The sequence below is a fragment of the Ursus maritimus genome, unplaced genomic scaffold (genome assembly GCF_017311325.1).
Source record: "Ursus maritimus isolate PB19 unplaced genomic scaffold, ASM1731132v1 scaffold_6, whole genome shotgun sequence".
NCBI classification, from domain to species: Eukaryota; Metazoa; Chordata; class Mammalia; order Carnivora; family Ursidae; genus Ursus; species Ursus maritimus.
Window position 1 is genome coordinate 19,555,616 of NW_024426774.1, and position 16,103 is coordinate 19,571,718.

The following is a 16,103-nucleotide window of genomic DNA, read 5'->3' on the forward strand; positions in this document are numbered from 1 at the left end:
GGAGACCCTGGCTGGCTCAGTCAGAAGAGCATGTGACTCTTGACCTCGGGGTCGTGATTTCCAGCCCCACACTGGGTATAGAGATTACTAAAAAAAATCAAATAAACTTTAAAAAAAAGAAATTCCACTTGATGAAATATAATTCTGAAGCTCAGTGTCTGAATAAAATTCCATTATAGGTATACCCTAGGTTTGGCTTGGGAAGAAATGAAGGTCAAAGAAAAGCAGATTTCTCCAATATTAATAAGAATGATTACTTTTCAAGGATTTTTTTTTAGCTACCATAATTAGTTCAAAAGTAACACAAAAATGGATTAGAGATTAAAATGTAAGGGTTAAAACTATAAAATTTCAGATGAATACATAGGAGAAAATTTTTGTGACCTTAGGTCAGGCAAAGATTTTTTTTTAAAGATTTTATTTATTTATTTGACAGAGAGAAAAAGAGAGAGCACGAGCAGGGGTAGAGGGAGAGGGAGAGGAGCCAGATATGGGGCTCGATCCCAGGACCCTGAGATCATGACCTGAGCGGAAGGCAGACACTTAACCGACTGAGCCACCCAGGTGTCCCATAAATAAAATCTTTAAAACAACAACAAACCTGTTTAAAAAAAAAATGTCCGCACAAAGACACAAATGTTCATAGAAGCCTTATTCATAATAGGCAAAAACTGGAAATGAAAAAAATGTCCATCAACTGCTGAGGGATAAATAAAATATGGTATATTCATATAATGCGATATTTTCCACATTTAAAAGGAATGAACTATTGATACTTGATACAATATGGATAAATCTTAAAACTATTATGCCAAACGAAAGAGCCAGAAACAAAAGACCACATGTTATATTTTTCTATTTATATGAAATTGCTAGAAAAGACAAAGTCATAGAAATAGGAAGTATATCAGTGGTTGCCTTGGGGCTACCAGTAGGAGCTGGAATTGACCAAAAATAGTTAGCAGGGAACTTTTTTGGAAGGTACAAATGTTCTAAAACTGGATGATGGTGATGGTTGCAAAATTATATAAATTTACTAAGAGTTATTTAACTGTCACAGTGGGTGAATTTTATGGTATGTAAATTGTATCCCAAAAAAATTATTAAAAAAAGAAAAGACAAAGCAAAACCACAATGAGATATTACCTTATGCCCATTAGGGTGACTACTTTAAATGAAACAACAATAAGAAAAAAGAGAAGATACCAAATATTGGTGGGGATGTAGAGAAATTGGAGCCCTTGCGCATTGTTGGTAGGAATGTAAAATGGTACCGCTGCGACGGAAAACACTACGGAGATTCCTCAAACACTAAAAGTGGAACTATCATTAACATCCACAATCCCATCTCTGGGCATATAGCTCAATGAATTGAAAGCGGGGTCTCAAAGAGTTTTCCGTATACCCATCTTCACGGCAGCATTATTCCGATCAGCCCCAAAGGTGAATGCAACCCCAAACAGCCACTGAGGAAGGAATGAACAAACGAAATGTGGCATATACATACAACAAAATAAGGCCTGAAATGGATGAACCTTGAGGACATTATGCTACATGAAATAAGACAGTCACAAAAAGAAAAAAAAATACATGATTCCACTTAGATATCTAAAGTACTCAAATTCATAGAAAATGAAAGTAGAATGGTGGTTAGCACGGGCTTGTCGTAAAAGGAAAGTTGATGTTTAAAGAGGCTGTCTCAGATTTGCAAGCTGAAAGGCTCTGGAGATCTGTTTCACAACAATATAAATACACTTAATGCTACTGAACTGTACCCTTGAAAAATGGTTAAGATGGTAAATTCTATGTTACGTGCATTTACCACAATGAAAAGAAAAGGGGAAAAAAACCAAGGGATGGTGTTTAGACCATGTTGAATTTAGAGTTTAGAAGCACAGTGCTTTACGACAGTGGTAAACAGAGTGAGAAAAATCTCAAGGGGGGAGGTGAAACTCAGCAGACCAAAGTCACAGCCACTTGTAAATAATTACCCTCCTAGGATTAAACCCTGAGTTTTATTGTATTAAATAATACTGTTTCTCCTTACTGCATCATGCTGTTCACCTGACCATCACTCTCTCACACACACATATCACACATACATATATACTCACATGTGCGGTTCATGAATGCGTGTCCCCCACCTCCACACACACACACTGTAGTTCGGGCAAAAACCTTATCCTATTTCTAGGACTCCCTTACATGACACATGACCCTTAGTATCAGTGCTCTCTGTGCTCCATCTTTCTTTTTTGGAGAGAGCTACTTCCAGGGCTAGCAAGTACCCTAACCCTGGAAGAGAATAATCATCTGGGACCTTGAGGCTGAAATGGAGCCAAAGAGACAACACCCAAACCAGCATGAAGAGAAGCTCAAAGCTCTAAGAGAATCTCTTGTATTCCTCAGGTGCTAGGTTTTCAAAATCATCCCAGCAAAACGTTAAGACAGAATTAGTATCAGATGAGTCGTGACCCTTCAGAGCCAGAAGAACCTCACATTCCAGGCTATATGAATAGGAGAGTAAAAAGCAGCTTTTCTTTTCTCCAAAGATTAAATTAGATAGACCTGAAATAAAAGGTGTCCACTGGCCCACTGGTGAGCAGATGATGTCACCATTGCCTAGGTTTTTCAAAATCACTACAGCAAAGTGCAAGACAGAATTAGTATCAGATGAGCTGTGATCTAAGCGTCAAAGTATAATACTTACCCGTCGGAAATAGCTCAAAACTGTAACCTTCCAAAATGAATCTGATCCTCCTTTCAAGTGACTAGAACATCAGATTCATCCACGAGAAAGGTATCATCTTGTCAGTCTTCTCAAATAAGACTCTATCCTCAGCACCAAGCACAGAGCCCCAGTCACAATACAGAGTCAGTAAATAGGTGTGAAAGACAGTGATTTTAATCCAGACCAACACACCAATATTATAAGTTCTCTAACGCCGCACAATTTGTTCGAGAATACAGTTAAAGCCAGTTAATAACTCTCTTTGAAAACACTCAAATTTGGCTTATAAGAACAGTTGCTGGGGCGCCTGGGTGGCTCAGTCATTAAGCATCTGCCTCGGCTCAGGGTGTGATCCTGGCGTTCTGGGATCGAGCCCCACATCAGGCTCCTCCGCTGGGAGCCTGCTTCTTCCTCTCCCACGCCCCCTGCCTGTGTTCCCTCTCTCGCTGGCTGTCTCTCTCTCTGTCAAATAAATAAATAAAATCTTTAAAAAAAAAAAAAAAAAGAACAGTTGCTAACAATGAGGCATCCAATTTGGCACAGGGCAATTAGCCAGAAGCATCCCCGTCACAAAAGCCATCCCCAAATCCAGATTCATCCATCATTTTAAAATAAGCATCACAAAAATGTGCTTTAATGTCTAAACATAAACAAGTAGTTATTTTTTCATAGAGTAGTTGTTCAACAAGTAGTTGTTTTTTCATAGAGTCTTACAAATTTCATAGGGCTTCTACAAATGTTCTTATGTTATTCCTGGTCTCACAAATTTACTGATTTACTCTCACTGATTTACTTAAAGTCATTATGAATAAGAATAAAACAAGCAGAATTTTCATATTTTACCAAAAGGTTCACAAATACTGCAAGCACGAGATGTTTCAAGCATAGTCTTCTAAAGCTAAAAAAAAAAATCTATTAAGTTTAAATTTATAAAGGACAGTTTTGTTTTGATCAAATCAAAATAATGCATAGACAGTCTAAGCATTAAATAGAAGACCAGTTAAAATAGAATAAGAGTCATATTAAAGTATTTAATTAGAACTATAATCTAAAAATTTTTTATTATCTAGGTTAATTCTGTTTTGACACAAAGTGTGGAAAAAACTGGTTGGCTCAGCTGTTCAAACAGGCTACATATTTATATATGCATAAGCAGCAAGAAACAATAAGGCAGTCTGGTTTCTAGGTAACAAACTTTATCCAAGTGCTTCAACAGAAGAAGTTACCAATTAACCTTCACCCTTAGGTTGAAGAAACAACCTGAACCATCAAAGATGGTGATGAGCATTCAGAAAAACAAAGTGTCAAGAAGCACAAAGTTCCCTAAATTTGTAATTTTTATCAACCCTTCCTTAAGAGTCAGGGTCAGCAAAACTTTTTCTCTAAAGAGCCAGATAGTAAATATTCTAGGTTTGTTTTTTTTAAATTGAAGTATAGTTGATACACAACGTTAATTAGCTTCAGGTGTACAACATAATGATTCGACAAGTGTATACATTATGCTGTGCTCACCACAAGAGCAGCTCCCATCTGTCACCAGACATCGCTATTACAATACCACTGACTAGATTTCCTACGCTGTACAACATTTTAGGTTTTGAGGGTCATTCAACCTTAGTTACAAAGATTCGACTTTACCACTGTAGCCCAAAAGTGAAGAGTGGCTTGTCCAAACAAAGCTTTATTTATGGGGGGGGGGGCGCCTGAGTGGCTCAGTCATTAAATGTCTGCCTTCTGCTCAGGTCATGATCCCAAGGTCTTGGGATCGAGCCCCGCATCGGGCTCCCTGCTTGGCGGGAAGCCTGCTTCTCCCTCTCCCACTCCCCTTGCTTGTGTTCCCTCTCTTGCTGTCTCTCTCTGTCAAATAAATAAAATCTTAAAAAAAAAACAACCTTTATTTATGGACACTGAAATTTGATTTTCATATAATTTTCGCAAAATATTACTATTCTTTCTATTTCATGAAATATTTTTTCTTCTCTTCAACCATTTAAAAATGTAAAAATCATCATTAGCTCATGGGCCACAAAAGACAGGCAACAGGCGAGACTTCACCTGCGGGCTGTAGTCTGCCAACCCGTTTAGGAGACCACATCAATCACAGGTGTGTCCAATGGGACACTGGTCATTCTCTCCCCTGACGAAATTCGGAGGAATGAATACACTAAGCCAACACCAGGAAGTTTTGCCTTCTCGCAGAAATAAATAACCATAAACTGAAATGCAATGGTGATTAGCCACTAATTAAAAAAATTAGGTATAAGGACTGTGTGGTTAGATAATTAGATCTTAAGTAACAGCAAATTGCTTGAATTAGACTAGCAGAAAGTCTATCAAGTCATCAAGAGCCAAAAAGTTTTATAAAGATGCTTTGACAGAAAGAAACAACTAATTTCTCTCAGAGACTTACAAGTAAGAAAAGTTGCTAGTGTTGATAATAAGTGAATTGGTTTTGTTTGAGGTTTATTTGAAAAACCTTGTTTACTTAATAGTCTCAACTCACCGGGAAAGAAACACACACACACACACACACACACACACACACACACACACACTGAACCAATCAAGGAAATATGCCTGACATCTAGTGGAGACTTACTGTAGGTACGTGACCTGTTCTGTTACCTGAAGGAACAAACATAAAAAGGCGGAGAAGGGGACGTGGTAGATGTCTGTTTGTATAAATCATGTTAGTGTCATTCACCAGGACTATTCTGGGCACTGGGAACTCGGTGAAGAATAAAACAGAGTCCCAGCCTTTGTGGAGGTTACATTTTTGTGATATGATTTACTTAATTCTGAGGAAAAGACTTTAAAAGTTTAGAATACAGTATGATAGCATCCTAACATCTTAGAAGTACTTTCAGGGGTGCCTGGGGGGCTCAGTCTGGTTAAGCATCTGACTCTTGGTTTCAGCTCAGGTCGTGACCTCGGGGTCGTGAGACTGAGCTCCGTGTTGGGCTCCCCACTCAGCGTGGAGTCTGGTTGAGATTCTCTCCCTCGCTGGTTGCCTCTGCCACTCCCTACGCGCACGCTCTCTTTCTCTCAAATAGATAAAATCTTTTTTTAAAAAAGTACTTTCAAGTACATTTACCTTAAACAATATCCTGAGATAATTTTTATTATCACAACTTTACAGTAAAGCAAACAGATGTCTCTATTTTTAATCTAATTTCTCTTCTATCATACCACACTGCCTCCCTTCTATTTCTCAATCAACCAACATACAGCTATTCAATGTCCTCTCTTGATTCTAAAACAAACCACAGGGCTCAAACAATGGTTCAATCACTGTGGTTTCCATGGCAACAACTTCTTACTGGGTCTGCCTGTTAGGAAAGTGAGGTGCAATGGAAAGAGGCTAGGAGTGGAGTCCAGTACCAGCTCCATCATTTTGAGCTGTGTGATCCTGGGCAGGTCACTGAAACTCACCAACGCCATTTCCTGACCCATTATAGGTGAATGATATTTATACTGCAAAGGTTGCCCTAAGAGCTAAATGAAATGATGTATACAGAAGAGGTGAGCAAAGGGCTTGGAACACGGTGGGGGCTCAGTAAATACCAACACTTGAACCCTGAATTTATGAGGATCTGGAAAAATCTCTAAGTCAACATGAAATTTAAGCAATTAACATTAAAATATACTCTATCTCATATTTGATTTCAATTCCTGTCCCACATCTCCATTGGGGTTTTATTTCCAGGAGTGCAATAATGGTAAAACCTGAAATTCCTTACGTGTTCACAAACTTTTCTCATTACCACCATGAGAGTCCAAACTACTATCATCTCTCACTTGGCTTCTGAAAAAAAAAAAAAGTTTCTAGCAGGCCTCTTCTTTTTCTCCCTGGTCCCCACTCCCTATTTCTACACAGCAGGCAGTGACTTGTTAAAATGCAAAATTCACCATCTCTCTCTCCCATCTAAAACCCTTCAGTTCAGTATCATGTCCAAGATCTCAGGTGGCCTCTGCCCACCTCTGCAGCCTTCCCTTTGCTCTCTGTCCTACTGCTCTCCCTCTGCTGGGAATGTTCCTCCACTGACCTCCAACATGGCTAAAATCTATGCATCTTTTAGGCTTTACTATAAATGTTACTCTTCACAAAAGCCTTTCTTACCCTGCCTATAAGATAAGGACAAACCATAAGGTAAAGACATCTTGTAAGGAATTATTTTACAGATATAGACACATATGTGATTTATATTATTTCTCAGAGTGTCAAGGTGAGTATCAATTGCTAAAAGGAAAGCAAAATTAAAACTGCAACAAATCAGCAGGAAAATAATGGAGTTGGGACAAATGGCTATCCATTTAGGGAAAGAAAAACCCTGAAATACCTATCTCATATCTGACATCAACAAAAAAAAAAAAAAAAAAAAGGAAAAAAAACCCAGAAATAAGAAATTTTTCATAGACAAACATATTCTTAGTGAGATGAAAACATTAATGTTAAACATGAAATGGAGGCCAGAAAAAAAAATTAACAAATTTGATCTTTAGCTAAAAACTTTAATAAGAAACCTTATTCCCTACTCTGAGAAAGATCCAGCTTGGAAAGGTCAGACTTTCTAGCATGTGCCATCTTTTAAAAGTCATGAGCAAATAAGCATGCAACAACTATAAAGGGTGAGTTGACTTGAAAAATTAATTAGCAGCCCAGGGGAAGGTTCAACTGTGTTGGTCATCCAGTCTCTCGGATTTTACCCCCAATCCTAACTCCCTCAGTAGATGGAGTTCATCTGAACCAGGATTACTGATGTTTTGTAAAACAAATATAAACAACTTAGATGTTTTAAAGTAATACCTACAATGTGTAAAGACTCACAAAGTGTAAGACGATTGTCTATTCTTTGTTTAAAAAAGGACCCTTTTAAATAAGTATAATTAATATTAATATAACAATGATTAAAATAATCATGATCCTATTCAAATGAAATATTTTGCTGACTTTAAGCATTCAAATGTAGGACCCACCTTCATCTCTTAAGTACAAAACAGAGACCTTCTTTTCCTGATCATGATTAGAAATACACAGCAGCCCACTCCTCACAAATTTCTCATCTTTAGAGCTCCACCTACAACTCTTTCCTACAGAAGCCAGCAGATGCTGCCCTTTATAAAACTGGCTACCTCACGGACTCAAGCCTATTTGCACAGAAGCAAAGTACTGTGTGAATACCATTTGCACCTTGCGTAGTACCTGGAAGCTGCTCAATAAATATTTGCTGAATGAATGGATAATTAAGATTCTCAGGGGCGCGTGGGTGGCTCAGTCGGTTAAGTGGCTGCCTCACAGTCAAAGACGCCTGTTTCCTGGACCTGGTGAAATACGAGAGGTTACTCGCTAGAGAAACTGACCAGAAAGTCTCTGAATTCAGGAACAGCAGGTAGAGGCAGCCGAACAGGGCCTGAATTCAGACGGAAGAGATTAACTGCAAGTCTACACTAAAGCCCCGGATTCCCCGACACACTGCCTCTGGTCAGGATACGTAACTTTTGACCAACAACTGTGCCCTGGGTTTAAAGAAACTCTTACCCAGTCCATCTGAGATGTTTATTGCAGGATTTTATGTGGAGGCAGAGATCTGAAGGCAGCCAGGTAGAGTGAACGCATAGATAAAATCTGCATAGTGCCACTCGACATAAATTTTTTAAAAGAATGTATAAAACGCTACCTAGTTTTCAAGAATATGTACTGGTGAAAAGATATACAACGAGCATATTAGAATGATTACCCCCGAGGAAAGGGTGACCAGAGTGGGGCATGCAAATAAAGGGGAATTTTTAAAATATTATAAATAGCACAAAATAAGATAGTAGAAAAAAGTCCAATTATTACAGTAGTAATACTTTTATAACTGTAATAATGAAAGCCAATTTTACTTATAATGACTAATTATAAACAACATTATAATAATACGTTTAAATGGATCAAACTCTCCAGTTAAGACAGGTTGTCAAACTGGATTTTTAAAATCCAGCTAACAATTTACAAGAAGCATACTGAACACTAAAGGACACAGAAAAGTTAAAAGTTCAAGGATGGGGAAAGTTACACTAGGCACATACAAGCAAAAGACATTAAAAGATGTTTAGCAAATAAAACAGACTTGAGAACAAACAGAATTACTAAGAATAGAGAGTCACTAGATAAGAACAAGTTTTCAATTTCCTAGCGAAATACATACAGTTTTGAAGATATGAGCAACAGGATTAACAAACTTGACCTAACTGACTTACATTCATTCACTATGAACTCTAAACCAAACAAGCACAGAATAAACATTATTTTCATGCTTACTAGGAACATAATAAAAACTGGATTATACACTCCATATAATAAGCATGTCAAAACAAATTTGAAAGAATTGAATAGTACAGACCACTTATTAGACCAAAATGAAATTAAACTAAAAATTAATAACAAAAAAAGCAACTAAACAATCTTCACATGTTTGGAAATCAAGAAAGAATGCTGCTTGGGTGCCTGGCTGGCTTAGCTGATAGAGTGTGCAACTCTTGATCTTAGCTTTAGGGTTGTGAGTTCAAGCTCCATGCTGGGTGTAGAGATTGCTTAAAAAAAAATAATAAAAGAAAATTAAAAAAATAAAAGAAAAAATAAAGTATAGTATTCTTAAAGAAGAATTCATATCACAACTTTGAAAATATTTAGAACAATAAAAAATTACATAAGAAAATCTGGACACTACTCAGAGAGAACTTAGAGAAATCCATAGCCTTATGTGCTTATATTAGGGGGAAAAACCTGAAATGAGTAAGCTAATCATATCTTTAAAGAAGTTAGAAAGAGAGTAGCGAGATAAACCCAAAGAAACTGTAACAAAAGTAATGATAACGATAAAGTTGGAAACAAATAATATTCAAAAATACAATGCGTACTCTAAGAGAATCATCAAAACCAAAAGTTGGTCCTCTAGGGGCGCCTGGGTGGCTCAGCCGTTAAGCATCTGCGTTCAGCTCAGGTCATGATCTCAGGGTCCTGGGATCGAGCCCCACATCGGGGCTCCCTGTTCAGCAGGAAGCCTGCTTCTCCCTCTCCCACTCCCCCTGCTGGTGTTCCCTCTCTCGCTGTCTCTCTCTCTGTCCAATAAATAAATAAAATCTTTAAAGAAAAAAAAAAGTTGGTCCTCTAAAAGTCCAATAGACTGGACAAACCTATGGCAAGATGTGTTCAAGGAAAAACCAAAGAGAGAGAAAAACCACAAATACACGAGAGTGGGAATTTAAAAGGGACATTAGCACCATATAGACAAATGTTATAAACTTTGTGCCAATAATTTTGAAAATTCAAATGAAATTAACAAATTCCTACAAATATAAAATGTTCTAAAGTGACTCAAAAAGAAAAATGAGGTCTTATAATTGTTTTTAAAAATGGAATTCACAGTTCAGAATTTTCCCACAAAGAAGGCTTTTGGCAGAGATAACGTCATTGGTGAATTTCACCAAAACCTGAAGTAGCAAATAATTCCAATTTTAAATAAGCTCTTTCAAAAAACAGAAAAAGAAAGAATGCTCCTCAACTTTTTGAAGATAGCAAACTGGGCAAACTTTGTCTTAAAAACAAAACAAAACAAAAACCAAGGGAAATTACAGGACAACTTAACTTTTAAACATAGGCAAAATCTAGGCAAAACATTAGCAAATGTAATCTAGCAGTGTATTAAAAGGAGAATATGTTTATTCTAGGAATGTCTGGCTGTTTTAAAAAAATTCATATCATTCGCTACATTAATAGAATAAAGAAACTCCCATGATCATGTCAAGGTAGAAAAGTCTTTGATAAAATTCCACATCCATTCATGACCCAAAAAGAGCACTCTTAGCAAACGGAGGCATACAAGGGAAGCTCTTTCACCTAGTAAACTCTTTCTACAAAACCTACATCACATAGCACCCTTAATGAACGCTGAGAGCTGTGTCTCTGGGATCGGCAATAACAGAAGAATGCCCACCAAACTACTCCTATTCAATATTGCACTGGCGGTTCAGCCAGCGTGAGAAGACCAAAAGAAAAAAAAAGTATGATTAATATTTAAAAGTACAAGGAGTGGGAGGGAAAAAACAAAACTATCATTATTTGCAGGTAATATAATTATTTATAGGAAATCCAAAAAAATCTGAGCACAAACTACTAGAACTAATGAGCACATCAGGCAAGATGAGTAGACAGTGGATGAAAATACAGACACAATTTGCATTTCCACATACCAGCAATACACTGTTGAGAAACACAATTCAATGAAAATACCATTTGCGTACTGTATACATTTGCCAAAACTCACTGAATGGTACACTTGAAGTGGGTGCATTTGATCGCATGTAAATTATGTCTCAAAAATACTGTAGGGGAAAAGAGGCACCATTTGCAACAGCAACAACAAATGTACAGAAGAATCTTGAAAAGTACAGAAGAATTAATCTAACATATAGAATACCTTTCTGGGGAAAATTATAAAGCTTTACTGAAAGGCACAAAATGATATTTAAATATATGGAAAGACATAACACATTCATGACATGAAAGACTTAATACTGTAAAGATGTCAATTCTCCCCAATCTGATCTTTAGATCCAATGAATCTCTGATCAAAATCCAAACAAAATTTTATAAGGGACACAATAAGCTGATTCCAAAATTTATATGAAAGAGCAAAGGGCAAAGAATAGACAAGATACTCCTAAAAACATTACTTAATCCCTTACAGGAATTAAGATCATAAGATGTTGGCATAAGGACAGACCATTTGACCACAGGAACAGGAGAGCCCAGAACCAGACCATGTCCATCTGGACGCTTCACTTATGACAAGCGTGGCACTGTAGGTCAGTGGGGGAATGAAGGACAGTCCAATAAATTGCTCTGAAACGAGTTACTGTTCAAATGCAAAAAGATCTCACAGATCAAAAACCTAGACAAAGCACAAGAAGCGTGGAAGGATGTGCTGCATTTTATTATATGTTCTTTCTAATTTACATGTATGCATTATTTTAATAAAAGTTTTTCAAATTATTGAATGAGAAAGAAAAGATCTAGAACCCTAAGAGTTTTATAAGGAGGTAAAAGAAAACAGATGTCTACTCTCACAGAAAAACTTGTCAATACCGATAAAGACTAATGATCAAAAACCTACTAACTTTGGGGCCCCTGGGTGGCTCAGCTGGTTAAGCGTCTGACTCTTGATTTCAGCTCAGGTCATGATCTCAGGGTTGTGAGATTGAGCCCTGTGTCAGGCTCCTTGCTGGGCGCGGAGCCCACTTAAGATTCTCTTTCTCTCCTCCTCTGCCCCTGCCCCCCTCAAAACAAAACAAAACAAAACAAAACAAAACAAAACACCCTACTGACTTTATCCAGGAGGACACGTAACATCACCATTTAATTCAAAGTGAAGAATTCAGTTTAGAGGCTGAATCTTAACGCTTCATTGTTTCTTCTCCTCCTTACTCTTCCTCTTTCTCTACTTCTCTTTTTTGTTCCTGTCCGGCTTTCTTTCATTTAGCATGAATATTCAAAGAAAGCAAAAATAAAACACTAGTTTTATTTATAGGACACAATCTTATGTTTCCTAATTTTCTCTCAATACAAAGAAGCAAATGAAGTTGATTTTCATTTCCATGTTGCCTGAACTAATTTTAAAAAATAACAATGGGCATTATTGCTGCAGAAAAGAAATGATCTCTACCGCTGATTTACGGAAGAACACACAGACCAAAAAAGGCAACCTTGCTAAAACTAGTTCAATAATTACTCTTCAATATATGAATTAATGTTTCTGTTTGAGATCATTACATTACTTAGGCTTCTGGGCTCAGGAGCTAGGCTTCCACGTAAAGATTTATGGTGACTTAAAGAAATGAAATCTTGAAGTCCTTAAGTTCCCCCAAAGTAAAGTAAAAACCAGAAGGTTAAATGTTCATGTTAGGTGAAGCTGGTTTTGATCCAAAAGAATTCAGCAAGGTCTCCATTTCAGTATAGTCCACATCCAGGTCCAGGTATATACTTACACTATATTTGCAAGGTCAAGTGGTTTCTCTGGTTGCTCAGGAAAAACAGGATGCGGGGGTTCTCTGGTGGGTACACACCCCAAAGATTTACTAATTGCATGGCTCAGCTTCTTTGCAGGGGATTTCTGTGTCAAAGTAGAAAATAAGGAAATAAGAAATTAAATCTTCAAAAGAATGAAAAAGAATTTCAAAAGAACTTGGTGACAAGAACTGCAGAAAATATCTTTTGAAATAAAAGCCAAGATGCATTATAATCAACATTATTTGCCCTAATAGAAAGGAACCTCCAGCTGTTCCAAGGTCACTTGTGGTCCTTCATTTCTACGCTCACTCCCTCATTTCTACTATGCACTCTTAACGTTAACTTTCCCTTTGAACATCTCTCTGTGCCCTTTGCATGAACTCTCTCTTTTGATGCTTCTGGATCATTTTTGGTAAGATGTTATAGTTAATTTCCCAATCAGCGTCAGAAATTTTTGCTGGACTAAAATACTAAAAGGCTAAGATAATGCTGAGAGCTCATGGCTTTTGAATGTCAGCAAATTAGCTGACTAAGTCACATCCCAAAACGTGCCTATTAAGAGAATATTCCCAAAATAAACGTGAGGCAGAACATCTAGTGCTAAGGGTCTGGCTATGTATACAGACACAGATGAGTGCCCTCACATTCACAGGCAGTCAGCATCAGACCCATGGCTAGACACTCAGATATGCTGAAGGTACGAGAATAAGTTGGCATACTAATAGATTTCTCTGTACGGTAGAACAAAATACACCAAATCCAAAGACCAGTGAGTCTAACATTTACCAGTAAATATGCACAAAAGTAAACAACATGCCACAATTAAGTTATTCAGAACGTTCACATCGGAAACCCATATATAAAGGAGGCTCTTCATGTACTGGTTATTACCCACCCAATTCCCTTTAAACAACACAGTTGTTGAGATTTCCTTGGAAGGAGATTAACTGCAAAAGGTGTAAATATTTCATTCTACTCCCTCTGCAGTGTATTACCTACGTACCACTCTAACTGGAAAACAGAACTTGTTCGCAGCTGTGCAACTTATCAATACCACATCTCCACTGAATGTTCATATGCTGCTTGCGTGTATTTAACACAAAATAAGCAAAACTCTCCTTGCCTTTAAGACTATGTAGTGAAAGATAGGGTGCCTGGGTGGCTCAGTCAGTTAAGCATCTGACTCTTGATTTCGGCTCCAGTCAGGATCTCACGGTCATGGGATCAATGACCCACAGAGCTCAGCACGGAGTCTGCTTAAGACACTCTCCTTCTCCCTCTCCTCCCGCCCCTCATCCCTGCTCTCTCTGGCATGCTCTCCCTAAAATAAATCTTAAAAAAAAGGAGGGGGGCATCTGGGTGGCTCAGTCGTTAAGCGTCTGCCTTTGGCTCAGGGCGTGATCTCAGAGTCCTGGGATCGAGCCTCACATCGGGCTTTCCCGCTGGGAGCCTGCTTCTTCCTCTCCCACTCCCCCTGCCTGTGTTCCCTCTCTCGCTGGCTGTCTCTCTCTCTGTCAAATAAATAAATAAAATCTTAAAAAAAAAAAGATTATGTAGGGAAAGTTAATACCTTATTTATAATACAGACTGAATAGTATCAATTTCTCCAGAAACGTCATATATTGGCTCCGAATCACCTACCACTAACCCTTTCAACACATCAAATTCTAGACAAAATCTTTTATTTTTTTAAGATTTTATTTCTTTATTTGGCAGAGAGGGAGTCAATGAGAGAGGGAACACAGAATTTGGGGTGCCTGGGTGGCTTAGTCATTGAGTGTCTGCCTTTGGCTCAGGTTATGATCCCAGGGTCCTGGGATTGAGCCCTGGGTCGGGCTCTCTGTTCCCTGGGGAGCCTGCTTCTCCCTCTCCCACTCCCCCTGCTTGTGTTCCCTCTCCCAGCTACCCATTTACCGTGGACATGTTTCCACTGTTGCGCTTCCAACGCTATGGTGCACTTTTTAATTTATGTGCCTATCTCTGTGAAACTGGTGTTCCTAAAAGGTAGGATCTACGTCTTAATCGTCTTTATAGTTCCAGAATCTGTCCTATAATAGTACGTTATTTGAACAATTTGCCTAGATGAATTTTCTAGATTGCTTTTTCCTGACCAAACCACATAAGCTTATTTTTTGAGTTATAACACAAACAGGAGACAGAGGACATCAGAGCATACCTCGATTCACCTTTACAACTAAATGCTACAACCGTAATCCATGTATTAATTTCACGATATTCTGCTGTGTCTGAGAAGCAGCCGCACTGTTAATTCATGCAGTCTGTGTGAGACAGATGATCAGAGAGACTTGACTTTAGCTGCACCCTGAGCAAAAACAGCCATGAAACCACACGTTTCATGTGTATATGTTTTATAATAAAATTATAAATTAATTACATGACTATAAAAATAATGTTTCCCTTTGTATCACCTTATAATCTCTAGTAGTATGCTTATAATGCTTTTGAAAATACTGCTTTAAAGTCAAGGTTTAAGATCAGATCCAATGTTGAGTCTCAAAAATATAGACAGAGATGCAAAATTAATACATCAAGGTCAATTCCAAAGAATTAGAACATATCAAGAGTTTTGATATGCACAGAAAGGGAAAAACTGAGAATAAATATATATAGGAATTAGAATATTAACTGGGCTAGGACCAGACCAAAAAGGATATATTACTCTGAAAATTTTAAAGACAATGCATTCAACTAGGTTGTCTAAACATGTAAATAAATGACTTCCTTAAAAAGATATCAAAGAGTAAATTATGATATGGACCTGAAGTGAATTTTGCTATCTAGTTAGTTTAGGAGGCTAAGATTAACAAAACCTGTTAAGCATGAATCCGAAAACAGCTAGAAGCTCCAAGATAGGGACATTACCTCTCTGGCTCAGTAGGTCACTAAATATTTACAGAAGCAGGGAAGGAAGAGAGGTAGCCCAGGTGCAAGGACTGGTGCCTTCCACACCTCGTTTAAGCCCGTCTGCAGAGAAAGCACTTTACGTCTCCATACCTCTCCTGTCACTTGGTCTCTCCAACTAATAAACATATGGAGCAGCCTTAACCTGAAAAAGGAAAACTCCTCCCAACACACTCTTAGGTGATGATTTTCAAACCTTGTACATTTTCAATAATCCACATTACCTAATTTCAAAACATTTCCTACCATCTCTTAAAAATAACACAGGCTACAATTTTTAAAACTATATCAGAATGTATAAAATGTGTATGTGCAGTATAAAAAGTTATAAAACCAATATCCACCTACCCACTATTCTGCCTAAGAAACAGAAATATGGCAGTCACTCAGAAGCTTGCT

General features: G+C 37.7%; 1 protein-coding gene across 13 annotated transcripts in view; it reads right to left on the reverse strand.

Moving 5' to 3' along the window:
* Positions 1–16,103, reverse strand: part of DTNB (dystrobrevin beta) — a 231,551-nt gene that overhangs the window by 101,801 nt on the left and 113,647 nt on the right. For all 13 annotated transcript variants that reach the window (XR_005832775.1, XR_005832774.1, XR_005832776.1 and 10 more), the window contains exon 9: positions 12,761–12,885. Coding sequence is in view for 10 of the 13 variants with exons in the window: in XM_040622973.1 (XP_040478907.1) it covers positions 12,761–12,885 (125 nt within the window). In the remaining 3 variants the exon portion in view is untranslated. The remainder of the gene's footprint in view (positions 1–12,760; positions 12,886–16,103) is intronic.